This window comes from Erythrolamprus reginae, chromosome 1, assembly GCF_031021105.1.
Source record: "Erythrolamprus reginae isolate rEryReg1 chromosome 1, rEryReg1.hap1, whole genome shotgun sequence".
In the NCBI taxonomy this organism is placed as follows: Eukaryota; Metazoa; Chordata; class Lepidosauria; order Squamata; family Dipsadidae; genus Erythrolamprus; species Erythrolamprus reginae.
This window is the reverse complement of record NC_091950.1, coordinates 390630422-390648560: the sequence shown is the minus strand read 5'-3', so window position 1 is coordinate 390648560 and position 18139 is coordinate 390630422. Positions and strand designations below refer to the sequence as shown.

General features: G+C 40.6%; 1 protein-coding gene across 1 annotated transcript in view; it reads left to right on the top strand.

Annotated features, from left to right (window-relative positions):
* Positions 1–18139, top strand: part of EPHX2 (epoxide hydrolase 2) — a 96813-nt gene that overhangs the window by 56282 nt on the left and 22392 nt on the right. Inside the window, exons 11-14 of the mRNA XM_070734897.1 lie at positions 3161–3246; positions 5333–5444; positions 13066–13140; positions 17299–17347. Coding sequence (XP_070590998.1) covers positions 3161–3246; positions 5333–5444; positions 13066–13140; positions 17299–17347 — 322 coding nt within the window. The remainder of the gene's footprint in view (positions 1–3160; positions 3247–5332; positions 5445–13065; positions 13141–17298; positions 17348–18139) is intronic.

The following is an 18139-nucleotide window of genomic DNA, read 5'->3' as shown; positions in this document are numbered from 1 at the left end:
AAGGTTTGCCTATTTGCCGATGACTCTAAAGCAGGGGTCCCCAAACTTGGCCACTTGAAGACTTGTAGACTTCAATTCCCAGAATTCTCCAGCCAGCTATGCTGGCTGGAGAATTCTGGGAGTTGAAGTCCACAAGTCTTCAAGTGGCCATGTTTGAGGACCTCTGCTCTAAAGTGTGCAATAGGGTTGATATTCCTGGAGGCGTCTGTAATATGGTAAATGATTTGGCTTTACTAGATGAATGGTCAAAGCAATGGAAACTATAGTTTAATGTTTGCAAATGTAAAATAATGCACTTGGGGAAAAGGAATCCTCAATCTGAGTATTGAATTGGCAGTTCTGTGTTAGCAAAAACTTCAGAAGAGAAGGATTTAGGGGTAGTGATTTCTGAAAGTCTCAAAATGGGTGAACAGTGCAGTCAGGCGGTAGGGAAAGCAAGTAGGATGCTTGGCTGCATAGCTAGAGGTATAACAAGCAGGAAGAGGGAGATTATGATCCCGCTATATAGAGTGCTGGTGAGACCACATTTGGAATACTGTGTTCAGTTCTGGAGATATCACCTACAAAAAGATATTGACAAAATTGAACGAGTCCAAAGACGGGCTATAAGAATGGTGGAAGGTCTTAAGCATAAAACGTATCAGGAAAGACTTAATGAAGTCAATCTGTATACTGTAGTCTGAAGGACAGAAGGAAAAGGGGGGACATGATCGAAACATTTAAATATGTTAAAGGGTTAAATAAGGTCCAGGGGGGAAGTGTTTTTAATAGGAAAGTGAACACAAGAACAAGGGGACACAATCTGAAGTTAGTTGGGGGAAAGATCAAAAGCAACATGAGAAAATATTATTTTACTGAAAGAGTAGTAGATCCTTGGAACAAACTTCCAGCAGACGTGGTTGGTAAATCCACAGTAACTGAATTTAAACATGCCTGGGATAAACATATATCCATCCTAAGATAAAATACAGAAAATAGTATAAGGGCAGACTAGATGGATCATGAGGTCTTTTTCTGCCGTCAGACTTCTATGTTTCTATGTAGAATAGAATAGAATTCTTTATTGGCCAAGTGTGATTGGACACACAAGGAATTTGTCTTGGTGCACATGCTCTCAGCGTACATAAAACAAAATATACATTTGTCAAGAATCCTGTGGTACAACACTAAATGATTGTCATAGGGGTCAAATAAGCAATGAAGAAACAGTATTAATAAAAAAAATCTTAGGATACAAGCAACAAGTTACAGTCACACAGTCCTAAGTGGAAGGAAATGGTGATAGGAATGATGAGAAAATACTAGTAGAAATGGAAGTGCAGACTTAGTAAAAATTTGAGAGCTTTTCACCAAGGCAATCTTCGTGGGCACAATCTTGGAATGAGATAATGTCATGGATTCTACAGGAAACAGGCACCCTGTATTGCTGGATTTCCAAATGGGGAAGAGGAATACATAAGGATGGAGAGGTTTGGAGAAGACTTGGATTTAGAAGACCATGGATTTGCCAGGAAGCTATTGGTCTGTTGTTTCTAGGATGTGGCTGAAATGAACTTTCTCCATAGGATGGTTTCTCCTCCCTACACTGGGCAGATGCTGAGTTTAACTTTTTGGCTCTTCCTCGTTCTCTAAAAAGTTCTCTAAAGAAAACTCTTTATTGAGCAAGTAATGAACTTTGTGGAATTTTGACGCATCTCCTTTTGCAATAAGCAAGGAAAGAGATTGGAGGAAGAATAGCTGAGCATCAGGCCGTATCTTGTACAAACAGATGGTGCTTAAAAGCAAAAAATTGACTTTCAAGTGAAGTTTAGATTCCCCCCCCCCTCCCATTTCTTCTTTTTCAAAGTAATTTTGGCAGGCTGCTTCCATTACGTTAAGTGACTGAACCAATGTTTGAAGGCATCCTATTTAGTAACCTCAATCTAAAAATGCATTTTTTCCCCCCTTGAAGTGAAATAGTAGCTGGAGCTTTATACTTTGTCCTCCCTTTTCCATTGAAATGTAGCACCAAAGTAATGTTAATTCCCCCTTTATGAGAGGGATGACACACTTTTTGTCTGGCTGAAATCATTAGTTAAATTGCTGTGATGTCCTCAAAAGTTCCTCCAGTTCCAGCTTCAGGGGACGAAAGATCATAATAAAATATTGGTACAAAGGAGAGAGGCAAGAAAGTCATCCTCCTACAAAGGGAAACAGGATTTTGAAAATTTTAAGCTATAAGGTATTAATCACAATTAATACAAACCAGCTGCTGCTGGTATTTACAACTTGCAATCCTGGGCACAGTAAATTATCTGTGTGCTCAAGCTTTGGTGGCCTGTGCCCATATGTGAAGATCCTATTGTAGTCAGTCCTCCCATAAACAGACTGTCATTTTGTACCTGGCCAGCCAAGAAATCCTATTTAAAAATATGAAAATGAAATTTAAAAAATGTTTATCATTAAGGAATTTGAATGTCATATTGCTTAGCTTTATCATTTGGGGGACGGGGTGCTGGGCATCTTTCCAATAAATAAATAAATGGGCTTCAGCTGCTTACATCATACCTATATTTTTTTAGATGCCACACGAATCCCAGCGACCGGTTAGGTCCCACAAAGTCGATCTTCTCCGGGTCCCGTCAACTAAACAATATCGTCTGGCGGGACCCAGGGGAAGAGCCTTCTCTGTGGCAGCCCCGACCCTCTGGAAACAGCTCCCCCTGGAGATCAGAATTGCCCCCACCCTCCTTTCCTTTTGTAAGCTCCTTAAAACCCACCTCTGTCGTCAGGCTTCGGGAAACTGAACTACCCTTTCCCCCCTAGGCCTATACAATTTATGCATGGTATGTTGTGTGTATGTTTGATTTTAAGTAAGGGTTTTTAATTATTTTAAACATTAGATTCGTTATATGCTGTTTACTACTGTTGTTAGCCACCCCGAGTCTACAGAGAGGGGCGACATACAAATCAAATCAAATAAATAAATAATATGAAAAGAAAAGAAGGGAGGGGAAGGAGGAGAGAAAGAGTGAAGGAAGGGAGGGAAGAAAGAAGAAAATAAAGAAAAAGGAAGGAAGGGAAAGAAAGAGAAAGAAAGAAAGAAAGAAAGAAAGAAAGAAAGAAAGAGTGCTTCTGGGAAGACATGAACACTGAACCTATCCTTTTTTTTTCTTTCTAGAGCATCGTTCAGGCGACATTCATTGGTCATGATTGGGGTGGTGTCACAGTGTGGAACATGGCTCTCTTTTACCCAGAGCGGGTTAAGTAAGTTAATTTATCTTTGACAATATATGTAATATATATGATAGTTGGATCAAACACCAAGCAGTGCTCATCATCTGGAATTGTGAGCAGAAGTACAGTACATAATTCAGTGCTATGTCTTACAGTATATAGTACATTCTTATCCTTAACAAAATTAAATATGTGGGTAGATTATCTTTAGTGGCTACCGTTCACCCTTTTTCTTATCAAATTCCATTTTTATTTATTTCTAAATTTAATTAGAAGAATACAGGAAAATGTCATAACTTTCCTGTTAATGACTGGTCAGATTTTACCTTCCTTTTCCTTTATCTGTTACTTTGTGAGCCATTTTCATTTTGTCATTATTCATCTATTCATCTGTCTAAATAATACATTTCTAGTCATCTTGGTTTGACTCTCAGTCATTGTATTTTTTTAAATTCCATTTCATTGTTGATGACTATCCAAGTTGTTTGTTTGTTTGTTTATGTACTTATTTATTTATTTGTTTGTTTGTTTGTTTATTGGATTTGTGTGCTGTCCCTCTCCGCGGGCTCGGGGGCAGCTCACAACACATCATAGAAAACAGTATACAATATAAATTAATAAAATTCAATTAATATAATTAACTACTCTAAAACCCATTCTAAAAACCCCCGAACATGGGCAGTGTGAATCTCCAGGGGGGATGGATAGGTAGGTAGGTAGCAGGGGTGGGCTACTGCCCAGATGGGGGGAACACAGTGCGGTAGTGAAAATGGAGCTCCATCCCAGAGCATCCAATTTTCACTGAAAGATGTTGAAAGAAAATGCAGGGTGTCCTGCATAAGCCACGCCCACAGTGTGGTAGTAAAATTTTTTGTAGCCCTTCACTGGTAGGTAGGTAGGTAGGTAGGTAGGTAAGTCAGATAGATAGATAGATAGATAGATAGATAGATAGATAGATAGATAGATAGATAGAATGAATAAATTTCACCCCTGACTTGAACCTGTGACTTTCTTCTTAGCCTAGTTTTTAAAATCACTGTCCATATTGACTCTCTCTATGTGCCTTTAGAACTTTATATTTGTATCACACACCCTCCTATGTTCAGTTAATATTTTGCCTTGCTGTCATACTCTGTCAGTAACATGACTGTATGGAAGTTTTAATGCACCAACCCCTGCCTTTCCCAGCCTGGCGGCTCCAGATGTCCTTGCGCCATAATTCTCAGAATATCATTCTGCACAACTGAAAGTCATTGAGTTAGGAAGCACTATATTAACATATGTTCTGTCACTACTCCTGTCTCAAATAGTTCTCTGGATACACTACAGAAAGTGATAATTCTTCAATACTGTAGCTAGTATTGGTTGTTTTTATCTATCTATCTATCTATCTATCTATCTAATTATCTGTCAAACAAGTATAGTATTATAGTATGTATTAACATAACGTAACATAAGTAGAATGTAGTAATAGAAAGGATAATAAGACAGTAGGACAGGGACAGTAGGCACAAAAGTGCACTTATGCACGCCCCCTTACAGACCTCTTACAAAAGGAGAGAGGTCGATTGTAGATAATGTAAGGTTGAAGATTTTGGGGTTGCAGGAAGCAACCGAAATCGTATTTTCTTCAGTTTAGTTTGGAGCAATTTACATTCAGTTTGTATCTATTACGTGTTCTTCTGTTCTTGTTGTTAAAGGTGAAGTTTGATGTAAGTTCGATGTTTAATGTAAGACAGTTAACTCTATTTAATGCACCAAAGACACTTTTTAAATCAATTGTTTGTTTTTTGTTGTATCATTAGGCATAGAGGCAGGGGGGGAAATACTCCCAGTTGGCTCATGCCTATCAGTCATTGAAGAGGCGGTTACGAAGGGAGCGTGAGGCTCCGCCCACCCACCCGGACACCGCCATTTTGTTTCTTTTAGCCTCTGTGCATGCTCAGAGGGTACAAGAACCCAAATGCAGCATCTGGGCCGGTTGGCCAGAGCCTCACGCTCCCTTTGCAACCTGGAGCATTTCACGCCTGCATAGAGGGCTGTTTCTCTTCACTTTGTTAGAAAACCCTCCCCTCACTTTTCATGCCCTCTTCCTGACATCTTGCTGTTGTTCTAGGGCAGTGGCTGGAATAAATACACCCTACTCACCTTCAAAGGCTGGAGTGGATATTGTGAAAAAGATGGAAGCCATTCCTATTTTCGATTATCAGTTCTACTTCCAAGAGCCAGTGAGTACTATAATAAGACACACATTTGTACTGCGAAGGTGGAAGAATGGGGCTATGCTGGAATCCAAATGGGGACATACGTAGTGAATCACGTACATCTTCCTTTATATTAAATGATGAGATAAGAAGGAACTTCTAGACCAGTGATGATGAATCTATGGCACGCGTGTCACAGGTGGCATGCCGAGCTATATCTGAGGGCATGCGAAGTGTTTAATCCTCAGTGGCAAAACTGTGGAATTACAAGTCATCCAAGGAGTTCAATGGTCAAGTGCAATTTGAATTTGGATTTCCCCAATCACAGCCCAAAACAGTAGGACAGTTATATACTGTCCTACTCCTCCACTATATTGGTTTACAAAAGAAAACACGGTGAACATGAATGCAGAGTGTGATCCTTAGAATAGAATAGAATAGAATAGAATTTCATTGGCCAAGTGTGATTGGACACACAAGGAATTTGTCTTGGTGCATATGCTCTCAGCGTATATAAAATAAAATATACATTTGTCAAGAATCATGTGGTACAACACTTAATGATTGTCATAGGGGTCAAATAAGCAATGAAGAAGCAATATTAATAAAAATCTTAGGATATAAGCAACAAGTTACAGTCATAAAGTCAACATGGGAGGAAATGGGTGATAGCAATGATGAGAAAAACTAGTAGAATAGAAGTGCAGATTTAGTAGAAAGTCTGACAGTGTTGATGGAATTATTTGTTTAGTAGAATGTTCGGAAAAGAACTGTTCTTGTGTCTAGTTGTCTTGGTGTGCAGTGCTAACTGCACACCAAGAGCTAACCACATAGAGCTAACCACAGCCAAGGGAAAACCTAACATCCTGGAGAAGAACAATCTAAACCAGTGTTTCTCAACCCTGGCAATTTTAAGATTCATCTCCCAGAATTCCCCAGCCATCCATATTGAAAACCAGTCTAAGTCTTCGCTTGCATCCTACAGTCACATCTCATCAGCAATTCAGCTTGCAGAGCTAGGAAGAAATACTGCGGAGGCTGAGCCGCTGAATCATAGCCCCACTAGGCTACAGAATAATCTAATTTAGCTTTGCAAGAGAAGCCCATTAGTCAAAGATCAGAGAATGACGATATGGCTGCATTCAGGCAATTGAAAATTCGAGCCGACTGTTCTCTCGTCCCAAAGAGACGAGGGGCTACAAATTTGTTCCTGACAGACTCTATTTATTGGAAAATCTGATTGGCTTTTTTTCCCCTTTGCTTCTTTTAAAATATACTAAACATTTGTTTTAAAAGCCCATTGTCTAAAGTGGAGGATTGGGGACAATGGGCAAACAGTGTTCTGAATAGCATTCCACAAGCATATATAATAATTTTTATGCATAACCAAATAACAAAGTTCAGATACTGTTTTAAATATTGGTATAAAATAAAAGTTTAACAAATAAAATAAATGGATTTTTAAAATGATTTATTGATAAATATTGTATATAGTAAAACATTTTAAAACTCCAAACTCATTACCTTCTTAGGAAATAACTTATTTTTATAGCCATGGTTAAAAAAATTGACTGTCACCACTGTAATTTTAGGATTTTTATCTGATAGTTAAATTTAACTAAATTCAGAAATGCATCCTCTTGGTCTTGATTTTAAAATACTTCAGATAAATATCGTGCTGAAAAAGTCCAACGAAATATGAGCCACAGTTTCAAAGCCAATATCATTACAGGGACAATATCTTTGAGAGATGGGAAACTTTTGAAATCTGCTATATAATATATTTGATGGTCACACATTTAGTCTGATTTTTCAAAAGGATTTTTTTTCCATTTCCTGTTAGGTAGCAATAGCAGTTAGACCTATATACCGCTTTCCAGCCCTCTCTAAACAGTTTACCATATCAGCATATCGCCCCCAACAATCTGGGGCTTTATTTTACCAACTTTGGAAGCATGGAAGGCTGTGTCAAGCTTGACCCAGTCAGAATCGAACCCCTGAGAGTCAGCAGAATTAGCCTGTAGTACCGCACTCCAATCACCGCACCACACAGCTCTGTAAACTACTGAGATAGAAATGGCTGAAAAGCATCATTGAAATTTATTCCAAAGGTCAGGAGTAAAGCCAGAGATTTGATTAGTAAAACATGTATAGGTTTTGCCTAGGTCAGTGATGGTGAATATTTTTTTCCTCGGGTGCCAATACTGATGGACCCAGTAAGTTCGTGTTTCACCCTCCCCAGGCTCCAAAGCTTCCCTGGAGCCAGGGGAGGGGAAAAATAGAGCGTGCGCAAGTTCCCAAACCCAAAATTCAATGCCTGGGGAGGACGAAAACAGCTTCCCTCGCTCCCTGGAGGCCGGAAACGGTCCACCAACTTCTGGTGGACCCGGTAAGCTCGTGTTTCACCCTCCCCAGGCTCCAAAGCTTCCCTGGAGCCAGGGGAGGTGGAAAATGCCCTTCCCCATCCCCCTGGAGGCCAAAAACGCCCTCCCAGGGCTTCCATGTGAGTCAAAAATCAGTTGGCCGGCACACACAAGCACGTTGGAGCTGAGCTAGGGCAACAGCTTGCACGCCAGCAGATATGGCTCTGCATGCCACTTGTGGCACCCTTGCCGGTGTGGAGTAGAGGTTTCAATAGCCTTTAGTATTCAGACTTACTGAATATATGGCTTCATAGTGCTTTAAGACAGGGTTCTCTAAATGGTTTTCAGAGTTAGCATGTTGCCCCTAATGGTCTGGATCTTCATTTTGCCATTCTTGGAAGGATGGAAGGCTGAGTCCATCTTGAATTGAACTTCTGGCTGCGGGCAGAGTTAGCCTGCAATACTGCATTCTTAACCATTGTACCACCAGGGCTCCAAATATTCCAAAAAAGAAAATAAAGTGACTGTGAAACGTTCCCCTCTCTTGGATAGAGAGAAACATGTGTTCATAAATGTGACATTCTTCTTTTCTAGGTCCAAATTACATATTTTTAGAAACGACATGAAAATTTGAGCAAACTTCTGAATCACTTACAAAGGGCAAAATTCTATCAAGAATGGAAAACAATGAAGTCTTTCTTTATGATTAAAGAAATTGTCAGGAGGCTAATAAAATAAAACTTCAGAAAGGCTTTATGGAGATATTTGTATCTCAAAATTGCACATTTTTCTTCTTTGTTTCCTTTTCTCTTTTATTACATTAGGTCAAATGAAATCAACAAAGGCGCCCAGTTGCCAAAAGCTGCCTTTTTTCTCAGATGGCAGCTGCATAAAAGTGAAGAAAGCTGAGAAGGGCCTTCCAAAGTTTTGTGCTAGCTACAGAAACAGCCCTGAACTTTAAATGGGGCAAGGGACAGGAGAGACATTTGTCAGTGTATAATGGTTTATGAATTGGGATAGACATAGTAACAGGTCAGCCATTGGGGACTGTTGGGTGACCCAGATAGCTCGAAGCCTGGGCATGGTTCACTGAACTCTTTGTGCATGTGCGTGTGTGCATGTGTGTATACACGGCTTTGGACCAGGCTACGTACGGGACAATCTCCTGCCTCACGTATCCCAGCAGCCGGTCAGATCCCCCAGAGTCGGCCTTCTTCAGGTTCTGTCAGCCAAGCAAAGTTGACTGGTGGGGCCAGGGGAAGGGCCTTCTCTGTAGTGGCTCCGGTCCTTTGGAACCAACTCGTCCTGGACATTCGCACCCCTCCCCACTCTCCTGGCTTTTCAAAAGGTTTTAAAAACGTACCTTTGCTGACAAGCCTGGGGCCATTGAGCGTTGATACTCTGCTCTGGCTAACAGTATGATTGTGGTTGGAATGAATTAGGTTGAATGGTTTTAAATTGCTTGAGTTTTAGTTTTTAGGTTTATATTTGAATTTTTTAATAAGTCTGTAAGCCACCCTGAGTCCCATGGAGAAGGGTAGTTTAGAAATCTAGGTAGGTAGGTAGGTAGGTAGGTAGATAGATAGATAGATAGATAGATAGATAGATAGATAGATAGATAGATAGATAGATAGATAGATAAGGGTAGGGTAGGGTAGGGTTGGGTTGGGTTGGGTTGGGTTGGGTTGGGCTGGGCTGGGCTGGGCTGGGCTGGGCTGGGTTTGTTTCTCTGTCTACTCACCCTATAGTATACCCAAATATGGGAGGGAGCATACTGCTTCCTTTTTGCCTCTCGGCCCCTCCAAGGGCCCTGTCCAAGCAATTTTTATAGCTGACAAACTATATTCTATATGTATCTGATGAGCAAAATAAGCTTGAAATAGATCTATACTAGTCTCCCTTCCTTTTCATTATCAGCAAAAATATGTTACATGTGTATGTGTGCGCGTGCAAACGCTTCTGTGATTATATAGCCTCTATATTATCTTGCTTCTGTGAATATTACTTCTGTGCTTCTGGATTCTGCCACACGGTATTGTATATAAAGAAGTTTCTAATATATAATTGAATCCTGCTAAAGTTCATTTACTTGTCTGCTACTCGGATGTGCTGCAAACTCTGACAGAATTGATGTAGATAACTTTAGATCCATTTGAAGAGGGAAAAATGCAGGAAAATAAAAAGATTCCAAGTCACACACCTATGCTCCCCATACATGCGCACAACCCCCTCTGCGCATACGCACAGGCCTCACTGAAGCCAGGGATGGTTAAAAAAAAAATGGGCAAACCAGAAGTTTGGAAAAACGGACTTCCACTTTGCCCGTTGTGCTGTTTTGCACTCTGGAGGCTTCCTGAAGCCCCGGAGTGCAAAAAACAGCACAACAGGCAAACTGGAAGTCCATTTTTTCAAACTTCCGGTTTGCCCTTTGGGTCATTTTTTGCATTCCGGGACTTCAAGGAAGCTTCCCTGAAGCCTCCGGAGGATGAAATGGCCTTCCCCAAAGCCGAAAATCATCTGGCCAATACACACATGCACGCTGGAGCTGACATGGGACAATGCCTCACGTGCACACACGCCATAGGTTGGCCATCACTGTCCTGGGCTGTGGCATGGTGTCTCTTCTTTCTGAGGTCTTAATAGATGCCTTCTCCTTACTTTGACTATTTGTTTTATGTTCAGCTGGGCTCTCTGATAGGAGCCTCCCGAAAATTTAAGGGTGTAAATTTCAGACACACACACGTTTGAAAATTCAAAACAATGTTCTTTATCACAAAATTCAAAATAAACAAAGCACTCTTTTTGTATTGCAAAGAGCACTGTTCCCAAAACAACCGGGTAGTCTGTACAATTTCCTTTAAGCAGTCATTAAGTACTTAGCTAGCAGCTGTGAAGAAACTTCACACCCCTTCTTCTTCCAACGAAGTGAGACACACACACACACACGTTGCTCTGCTTTGGTTTCAAAGGCGTGAAAAAGCAACAAAGTCCAGCAACACAAGATTCCTGATGAACTCCGATCAGATATTCTTCCACAACGGCCAAACCCACATGCTGCTATTTATAGCAGCAGCCCTAATTACTGGAGCCCCACCCAAACACAGGTGGCCTTCCTTATTTCCTGTAATATGTTCTTACTTGGTCTCTTCTACACATAATTCTGCGCTTGCGTGGGTCCAAAATGTCATCATCATCTGAATCAACAGAAGATAAGGGAGAGTGACTGCCTGGGCTATGTGCCAAGCCCTTCTCTGCCGAGTCACTCCCACCTTCTTCTTCGTCTGAGGAAACTAAACTCTGATCTGATTCTGTCGGCAATAACACAGGCCTGTGACATGTTGAATTTTCCCCTGCATCCACCTCCCCATTCCCTGGGGCAGGAGCTGGGCCAGAGCCAACCACAACATTTTATAGGTTTATTTCTTTATTGCCTAGTGTTTATATACTGCTAAATTATGAAAACTCTACTTGGCTCATAGACATAATAAACAAAAAAGCAATTTAGTTCCTGTCATAGCGCATAGATTGTAACTAACAGCAGACAAAGTTTTCTGAATGTAGGCGCTTATGTATCCAACTATGCCGGACAACTGCTAGACTTAAGGTTTGTAGAAACACCAGAAAGGACTATTTTTTTAAAAAAAAATCACTATTGACCTCACCCGATTCCTAAGAGGTCAGTAAGGGGCGCGCATAAGTGCGCCAGCGTGCCTACTGTCCCCTGTCCTAAGTTGCTCTCTTACTAGTACCAATATCATGTATATAAATGTCAGGTATCATGTATATAATGTACATGTATCATATACACCAATATCAATATCATATAAACCAATATCATGTATATAATGTACATGTATCATGTACACTACCAATACCTACTTGACAATAAAATGAAATGAAATGTAATAAAATCTTCTCAAAAGAGTTTAGTGACAACTGGAGGATGCTCACAGGCTAATTGGGGAGATGAAAGGAATAGAACTGTATTTCCTGAAAAAGGGAATGGCTGAAGAGTAACATTGTTTTTAATGATTGCACCCATGGTATTTCACTTAATGGTGAAGTTTTCAGGGACGGGATCAAGTTGGTAGGAAGTAGGAGAATATAAGGTGTGTCAGGATCTCTATAGATTAGTTTTTCTCAACCTTGACAACTTTTAACATGTATGGAGTTCAACTCCCAGAATATGCTAGTGTGTCTGTCTGGAGTAGGGGTAGACAAAGTTGGCTCTTCTATGATTTGTGGACTTCCACTCCCAGAATTCCTGAGCCAATCATGCTAGCTCAGGGACCAATTAGGTCCCACAGAGTTGGGATTAGGTCCCACAGAGTTGACTTTCTCCGGGTCCCGTCGACTAAACAATGTCGTTTGGCGGGTCCCAGGGGAAGAGTCTTCTCTGTGGCGGCCCCGACTCTCTGGAACCAGCTCCCCCCGGAGATTAGAACTGCCCCCACCCTCCTTGCCTTTCGTAAACTCCTTAAAACCCACCTTTGCCGCCAGGCATGGGGGAATTGAGATATCTCCCCCGGGCCTATACAATTTATGTATGGTATGTCTGTGTGTATGTCTGCTTAATAACGAGGTTTTTTAAAATGTTTTTAAATTATTAGATTTGTCATGAATTGTTTTATTGCTGTTGTGAGCCGCCCCGAGTCTACGGAGAGGGGCAGCATACAAATCTAATAAATAAATAAATAAATAAATTCTGGGGGTTGAAGTCCACATGCCATAGAAGAGCCAACTTTGCCTACCCCTGGTCTGAAGAATTCTAAGAGTTGAAATCCGCATGTTTTAAAGTCACCAAAGCTATGTCTAATAGCAGGCAGGGCAGTAACCGAGGCTTGACTCGTAACTGGGTTCAGTCATATTCATTAAACACAACAGAGAACAACTCACGGATAACATCTGACGTAAAACAGATCCTGACCGCTCTTTAAATAGGCGGCTGTCCATCGGAGCAACCAATCACCATTGACCAATGATTCCGCTCTTAGAGCGTCCTCTAAAGCAGCGTTTCCCAACCTTGGCAACTTGAAGACATTTGGACTTCAACTCCCAGAATTCCCAAGCCAGCTGGTTGGGGAATTCTGGGAGTTGAAGTCCAAATGTCTTCAAGTTGCCAAGGTTGGGAAACACTACTCTAAAGGAACATGGAACACTGCAACCAATATTGAGAAACATTGTCTTAGATAGTGGATGCTGGGTGCTGGGGACTATTCAACTCCTTCCACACCTTCAATGAGCAATTCAAATAACCTATTTTTATTTTTTTGCTACTGTAGGGAGTTGCAGAAGCCGAACTGGAGAAAGATCTAGTCCGAGCTCTGAAGATTGTGATCCGATCTAGCGGGAAGGAGGTCAGTCCTTTTGCATGGATGGTTTTGTCCCAAAGGGAAAAGGAGGGATTTCATATGATATTGGATCCTTAAAGTCAGTAAAGAAGTACATTTGGAAGTGATGTTTTGGCTTAGCTTAGCACAAGTATAGCCAGAAATACATTTTTCAGTTGTCCAGCACAGGAATAAGGAAGAGCAACCTAGAATGCTTGATGTATTTCTGGTTAAGAGAACATTGAAGGTATTGGTTTCTTCATTTTGAAAATAATCAAAATGCTTTATTCTTTAAATTAATCTTCAGAATAAAATGGTAAACCAAGTTTTGATTTTTAAACAAAACCAGAATTTGCACAGTTTGGGGAAGTGAAAACAGATATCTATCTTAGCATATGTGGGGTGTCATCATGTGTCTTTATCTCCCAACAGATGACTTAGACCAGTGGTTCTCAACCTTTCCAATGCCACGACCCCTTAATACAGTTTCTCATGTTGTGGTGACCCCCAACCATAAGTCTAGCACCCATTCTCCCAACAAATCTTTAAGCTGATTGGCAGGAAGGTCAGAGGGACACCCCCACTGTAAACACCTGATTGGTCGGATTGTAAAAATACGTTCCAAGGTGCCAGAATAGAAGCTTTAGTTCCTAACACGATGGGAAATTTGTCTTTTCCCGTGGTCTTAGGCGACCCCTGTGAAATGGCCATTCGACCCCCAAAGGGTTCCCGACCCCCAGTTTGAGAATCACTGACTTAGACTAACTTGTCAATGAAATCAAGTTGGATATGCCCTCTGGAATTAGCTCCCCCCAGAGATTCGCACTGCCCCCACCCTCCTTGCCTTCCGAAAGAGCTTAAAAACTCATCTTTGCCGCCAGGCTTGGGACTTTTACATCTTTCCCCTGACCATTGAATGCTTAAGTATGATTGCTGAATGATTGCTTTTCTTTTAATTGTTTTTAAATATAGCATTAATTGGATTTATATTATCGTTCTGTTTTTTATATATGAGTCCTCGGAGAGGGGCAGCATACAAATCCAATTAAATAAATAAATAAATAACTTTATTGTCACTTTGAATGTACAGTAGTCCCTCACCTATCGCTGGTGTTACGTTCCAGACCTGGCCGCGATAGGTGAAATCCGCGATGGGGAATTTATCGACTGATAGTACTTATTTAAGTATTTATATTGTAATTGTTTGGTAAGTTTTCATTGTTTTAAGTGTTTATAAACCCTTCCCACACAGTATTTATTTTAGATACAGTACAGTGGTACCTCGAGATACGAGTTTAATTCGTTCCGGACCTGGGCTCTTAAGTCGAGCAGCTCGTATCTCGAACGACTTTTCCCCATAGGAATTAATGTAAATAATTTTAATTGGTTCCAGCCCTCAAAAAACTCACAAAGTTAGTCTAAATTATGCAGAAAGACATGTTTTTAATGAAGAAATGTACATGTACATATAAATGAATAATGAAGTTTCTTTCACTTAACTTGTAAACTTTCTTAAACTTTTAAATTTACATATGTTCAACTTCTCTGCCACCCAATCCTGTAGGACAGAGGTCCCCAACCCTTTTTGCACCAGGGACCGGCTTTAAGCGATCAAGAGAGGAATGGGTGAATGAATGGACGGAGGGTGGGAAGGAAGGAAGGAAAGAGGGAAGGGACAGGAACAGAGGAAGGAAGCAAGGAAATTTATGAAAGGGGAGAGTAAGAGAGGAATGAGTGAAGGGAGGGAGGGAGGGAAGAAGGTGGGAAGGAGAAAGAAAAGAAGAAATAGAGGAAGGGAAGGTAAAAGAGAGAAAGAAAAAGAGCAAGAAAGAAAGAAAGAAAGAAAGAAAGAAAGAAAGAAAGAAAGAAAGAAAGGGGGAAGGGACAGGAACAGAGGAAGGAAGCAAGGAAACTTATGAAAGGGGAGAGTAAGAGAGGAATGAGTGAAAGGAGGGAGGGAGGGAGGGAAGAAGGTGGGAAGGAGAAAGAAAAGAAGAAATAGAGGAAGGGAAGGTAAAAGAGAGAAAGAAAAAGAGCAAGAAAGAAAGCTGCAAGCACCCCCCCGAGCCCCCCAGGCCGGCTGCAACCTTTTAAAACACGCGCGCCGCTTCGCAGCTGTCTCCTGAAGCCGAACGCGGAAGTTAGCGTTTGGCTTCAGGAGACAGCTCCTTGGCGCTTGTATCTCAAATTTGGGCTTGTAAGTAGAACAAAAATATCTCTCCCCTCCCAGCTCTTATCTCGAGTTGCTCTTAAGTAGAGCAGCTCTTATGTCGGGGTTCCACTGTATTTAAATACAGTATTTACAATTTTAGATATTTTTTTTTTAAAAAAACCTGCCGATCGAGTTCGGCGGGCTGTTTAAATCTGCCGATCGACTTCCTCAGAAACCCGCGATGAAGTGAAGCCACAGTAGGTGAAGCGCAGTATAGCGAGGGACTACTGTACACTAATCGGCATACATTAAAGTGACATTGGGTTGCATACAGCTCTCAAAGGGTCACCACTACCAATATAGACTACATAAACATGACTTAATAAATAAATATTATGCATATGCCCTCATGTATTATATGACACAGAAAAACAACATAGTCTAATTCAGTTGTGTACGTATACATGGCAAGATCTTACAAGTTTACCAGCCAGTTGGCATAGTAAACAAAGCTGTTATAGAATCTGGTGGGCCTGCTAGGAATATTTCAAAACCTCCTCCCAGAGGGGAGCAACAAAAACAGACAGAAAAGTAGGTGTCTGGGGTCTCTAGCAATGCTTTTTGCTCTAAGCACATAGCTCTTATAAGCAGTATCCTGAATAACAGGAAGTGAGCTTCCTATCATCTTAGTTATGACCTATAAAGCCCTACATTGCATCAGACCAGAATACCTCCGGGACTGCCTGCTGCCATAGGAATCCCAGCGACTGATTAGGTCCCACAGAGTTGACCTTCTCCGAGTCCTGTTGACAAAACAATGCCATCTGGCGGGATCTAGGGAAAGAGCCTTCTCTGTGGCAACCCCGACCCTCTGGAATCAACTCCCCCCGGAGATTAGGACTGCCCCCCACCCTCCCTGCCTTTTGTAAACTTTTTAAAACCCATCTATGTCACCAGGTATGGAGGAATTGATATATCCTTAGCTGCCTTGATTTTATGTATGGTGTGTTTGGGTTGTATGATTGTTTTTTAAGAAGGGTTTTTAAAACTGTTTTAATATTGGATTTGTATATGATCTTCTTACTTGTGAGCCGCTCCGAGTCCTCGGAGAGGGGCGGCATACAAATCTAATAAATAATAATGATAATAATAATAATAATAATTATTATTATTATTATTACTACTACTACTACTACTACTACTACTACTACTACTACTACTACTACTATTGACTGTCCTTACCACTCTCTGTATGGACTTTCTATCTGGGGCACTGCTGCCACCAAACCAAACAATGATGCAGTATGTTAAAACACTTTCAATTCTGCCTCTGTAAAAAGTGGCCAGGACAGAAGGAGAAAGATAATACTGCAGAAGTGAGCTCAAAAGAATTTGAGATAAAGTTTAGTGCTACTTGACGCCTAACACTGCGTGAATTACACTGATTTGATTTTAACTTGCACAATACAGTGTTCCCTCGATTTTCGTTCCGAGACCGCCCGCGATAGTCGAATTTCCGCAAAGTAGAGATGCGGAAGTAAATACATTATTTTTGGCTATGAACAGTATCCCTTAACACTTTAAGCCTTCCCTTAACACTTTAAACCCCTAAATTACAATTTCCCATTCCCTTAGCAACCATTTAGATTATTACTCACCATGTTTATTTATTAAAGTTTATTTAAAAAATGTTTTTTAAAGGCAGACGAAAGTTTGGCAATGACATATGACGTCATCGGGCGGGAAAAAACGTGGTATAGGGGGAAAAACTGTGAAATATTTTTTAATTAATATTTTTGAAAAACCATGGTATAAACGCTTCGGAAAGTTCGAACCCGCGAAAATCGAGGGAACACTGTATTACACCAAATGCAAAATTAAGGACTTCCTAGATTAAAATCAGTTTAACCACTGAAATTAAAAACTGGCTCAATGTTTCTTCATCGCTCAGTTATCAGCTTTCTCTGATCTGCCCAAAGATTTCTCAATTTTGCCACATTTTATTCATTTCATTCAAAACGTTTTCCTTACAGGATAAAATTGAAGGACATTCTGTTTCTACAGCTGGAGTTAGGAAACGAGGTAAGACGTTTCAATCCCCCACCATTGGAGGTTGCATGCTAATAATTGCAATTTTTAAAAAATGGGATAGAAAAATTCTAGAAGGCCAGAATACTTTCTAGTTGAAAAACATCTGAGATGGTGGTAATGGCAAGCCATCTCTGTATTCCTGCCAAGAAAACCTGATCGAAAACCATGATCGAAACATTTAAATATGTTAAAGGGTTAAATAAGGTTCAGGAGAGAAGTGTTTTTAATCGGAAAGTGGACACAAGAACAAGGGGGCACAATCTGAGGTTAGTTGGGGGAAAGATTAGATGTAACGTGAAAATATTATTTTACTGAAAGAGTAGTAGATGCTTGGAACAAACTTCCAGCAGACGTGGTTGGTAAATCCACAGTAACTGAATTTAAACATGCCTGGGATAAACATATATCCATGCTAGGATAAAATACAAGAAATAGTATAAGGGCAGACTAGATGGACCAAGAGGTCTTTTTCTGCCGTCAGTCTTCTATGATGGACACAAGAATTTGACCTGAGAAAGTATTTTACTCTTTTTTTTAAAAAAATTATCCTGTTATCACATTGAAAATCCTGCCTGTCGGCGACTACTTCTACTTCAACCACAACAACACAAGAGCACACAACAGATTTAAACTTAATATTAATCGCTCCAAACTTGACTGTAAAAAATATGACTTCAGTAACCAAGTTGTCGAAGCGTGGAACTCATTACCGGACTCCATAGTGTCATCCCCAAACCCCCAACACTTTACCCTTAGATTATCTACGGTTGACCTATCCAGATT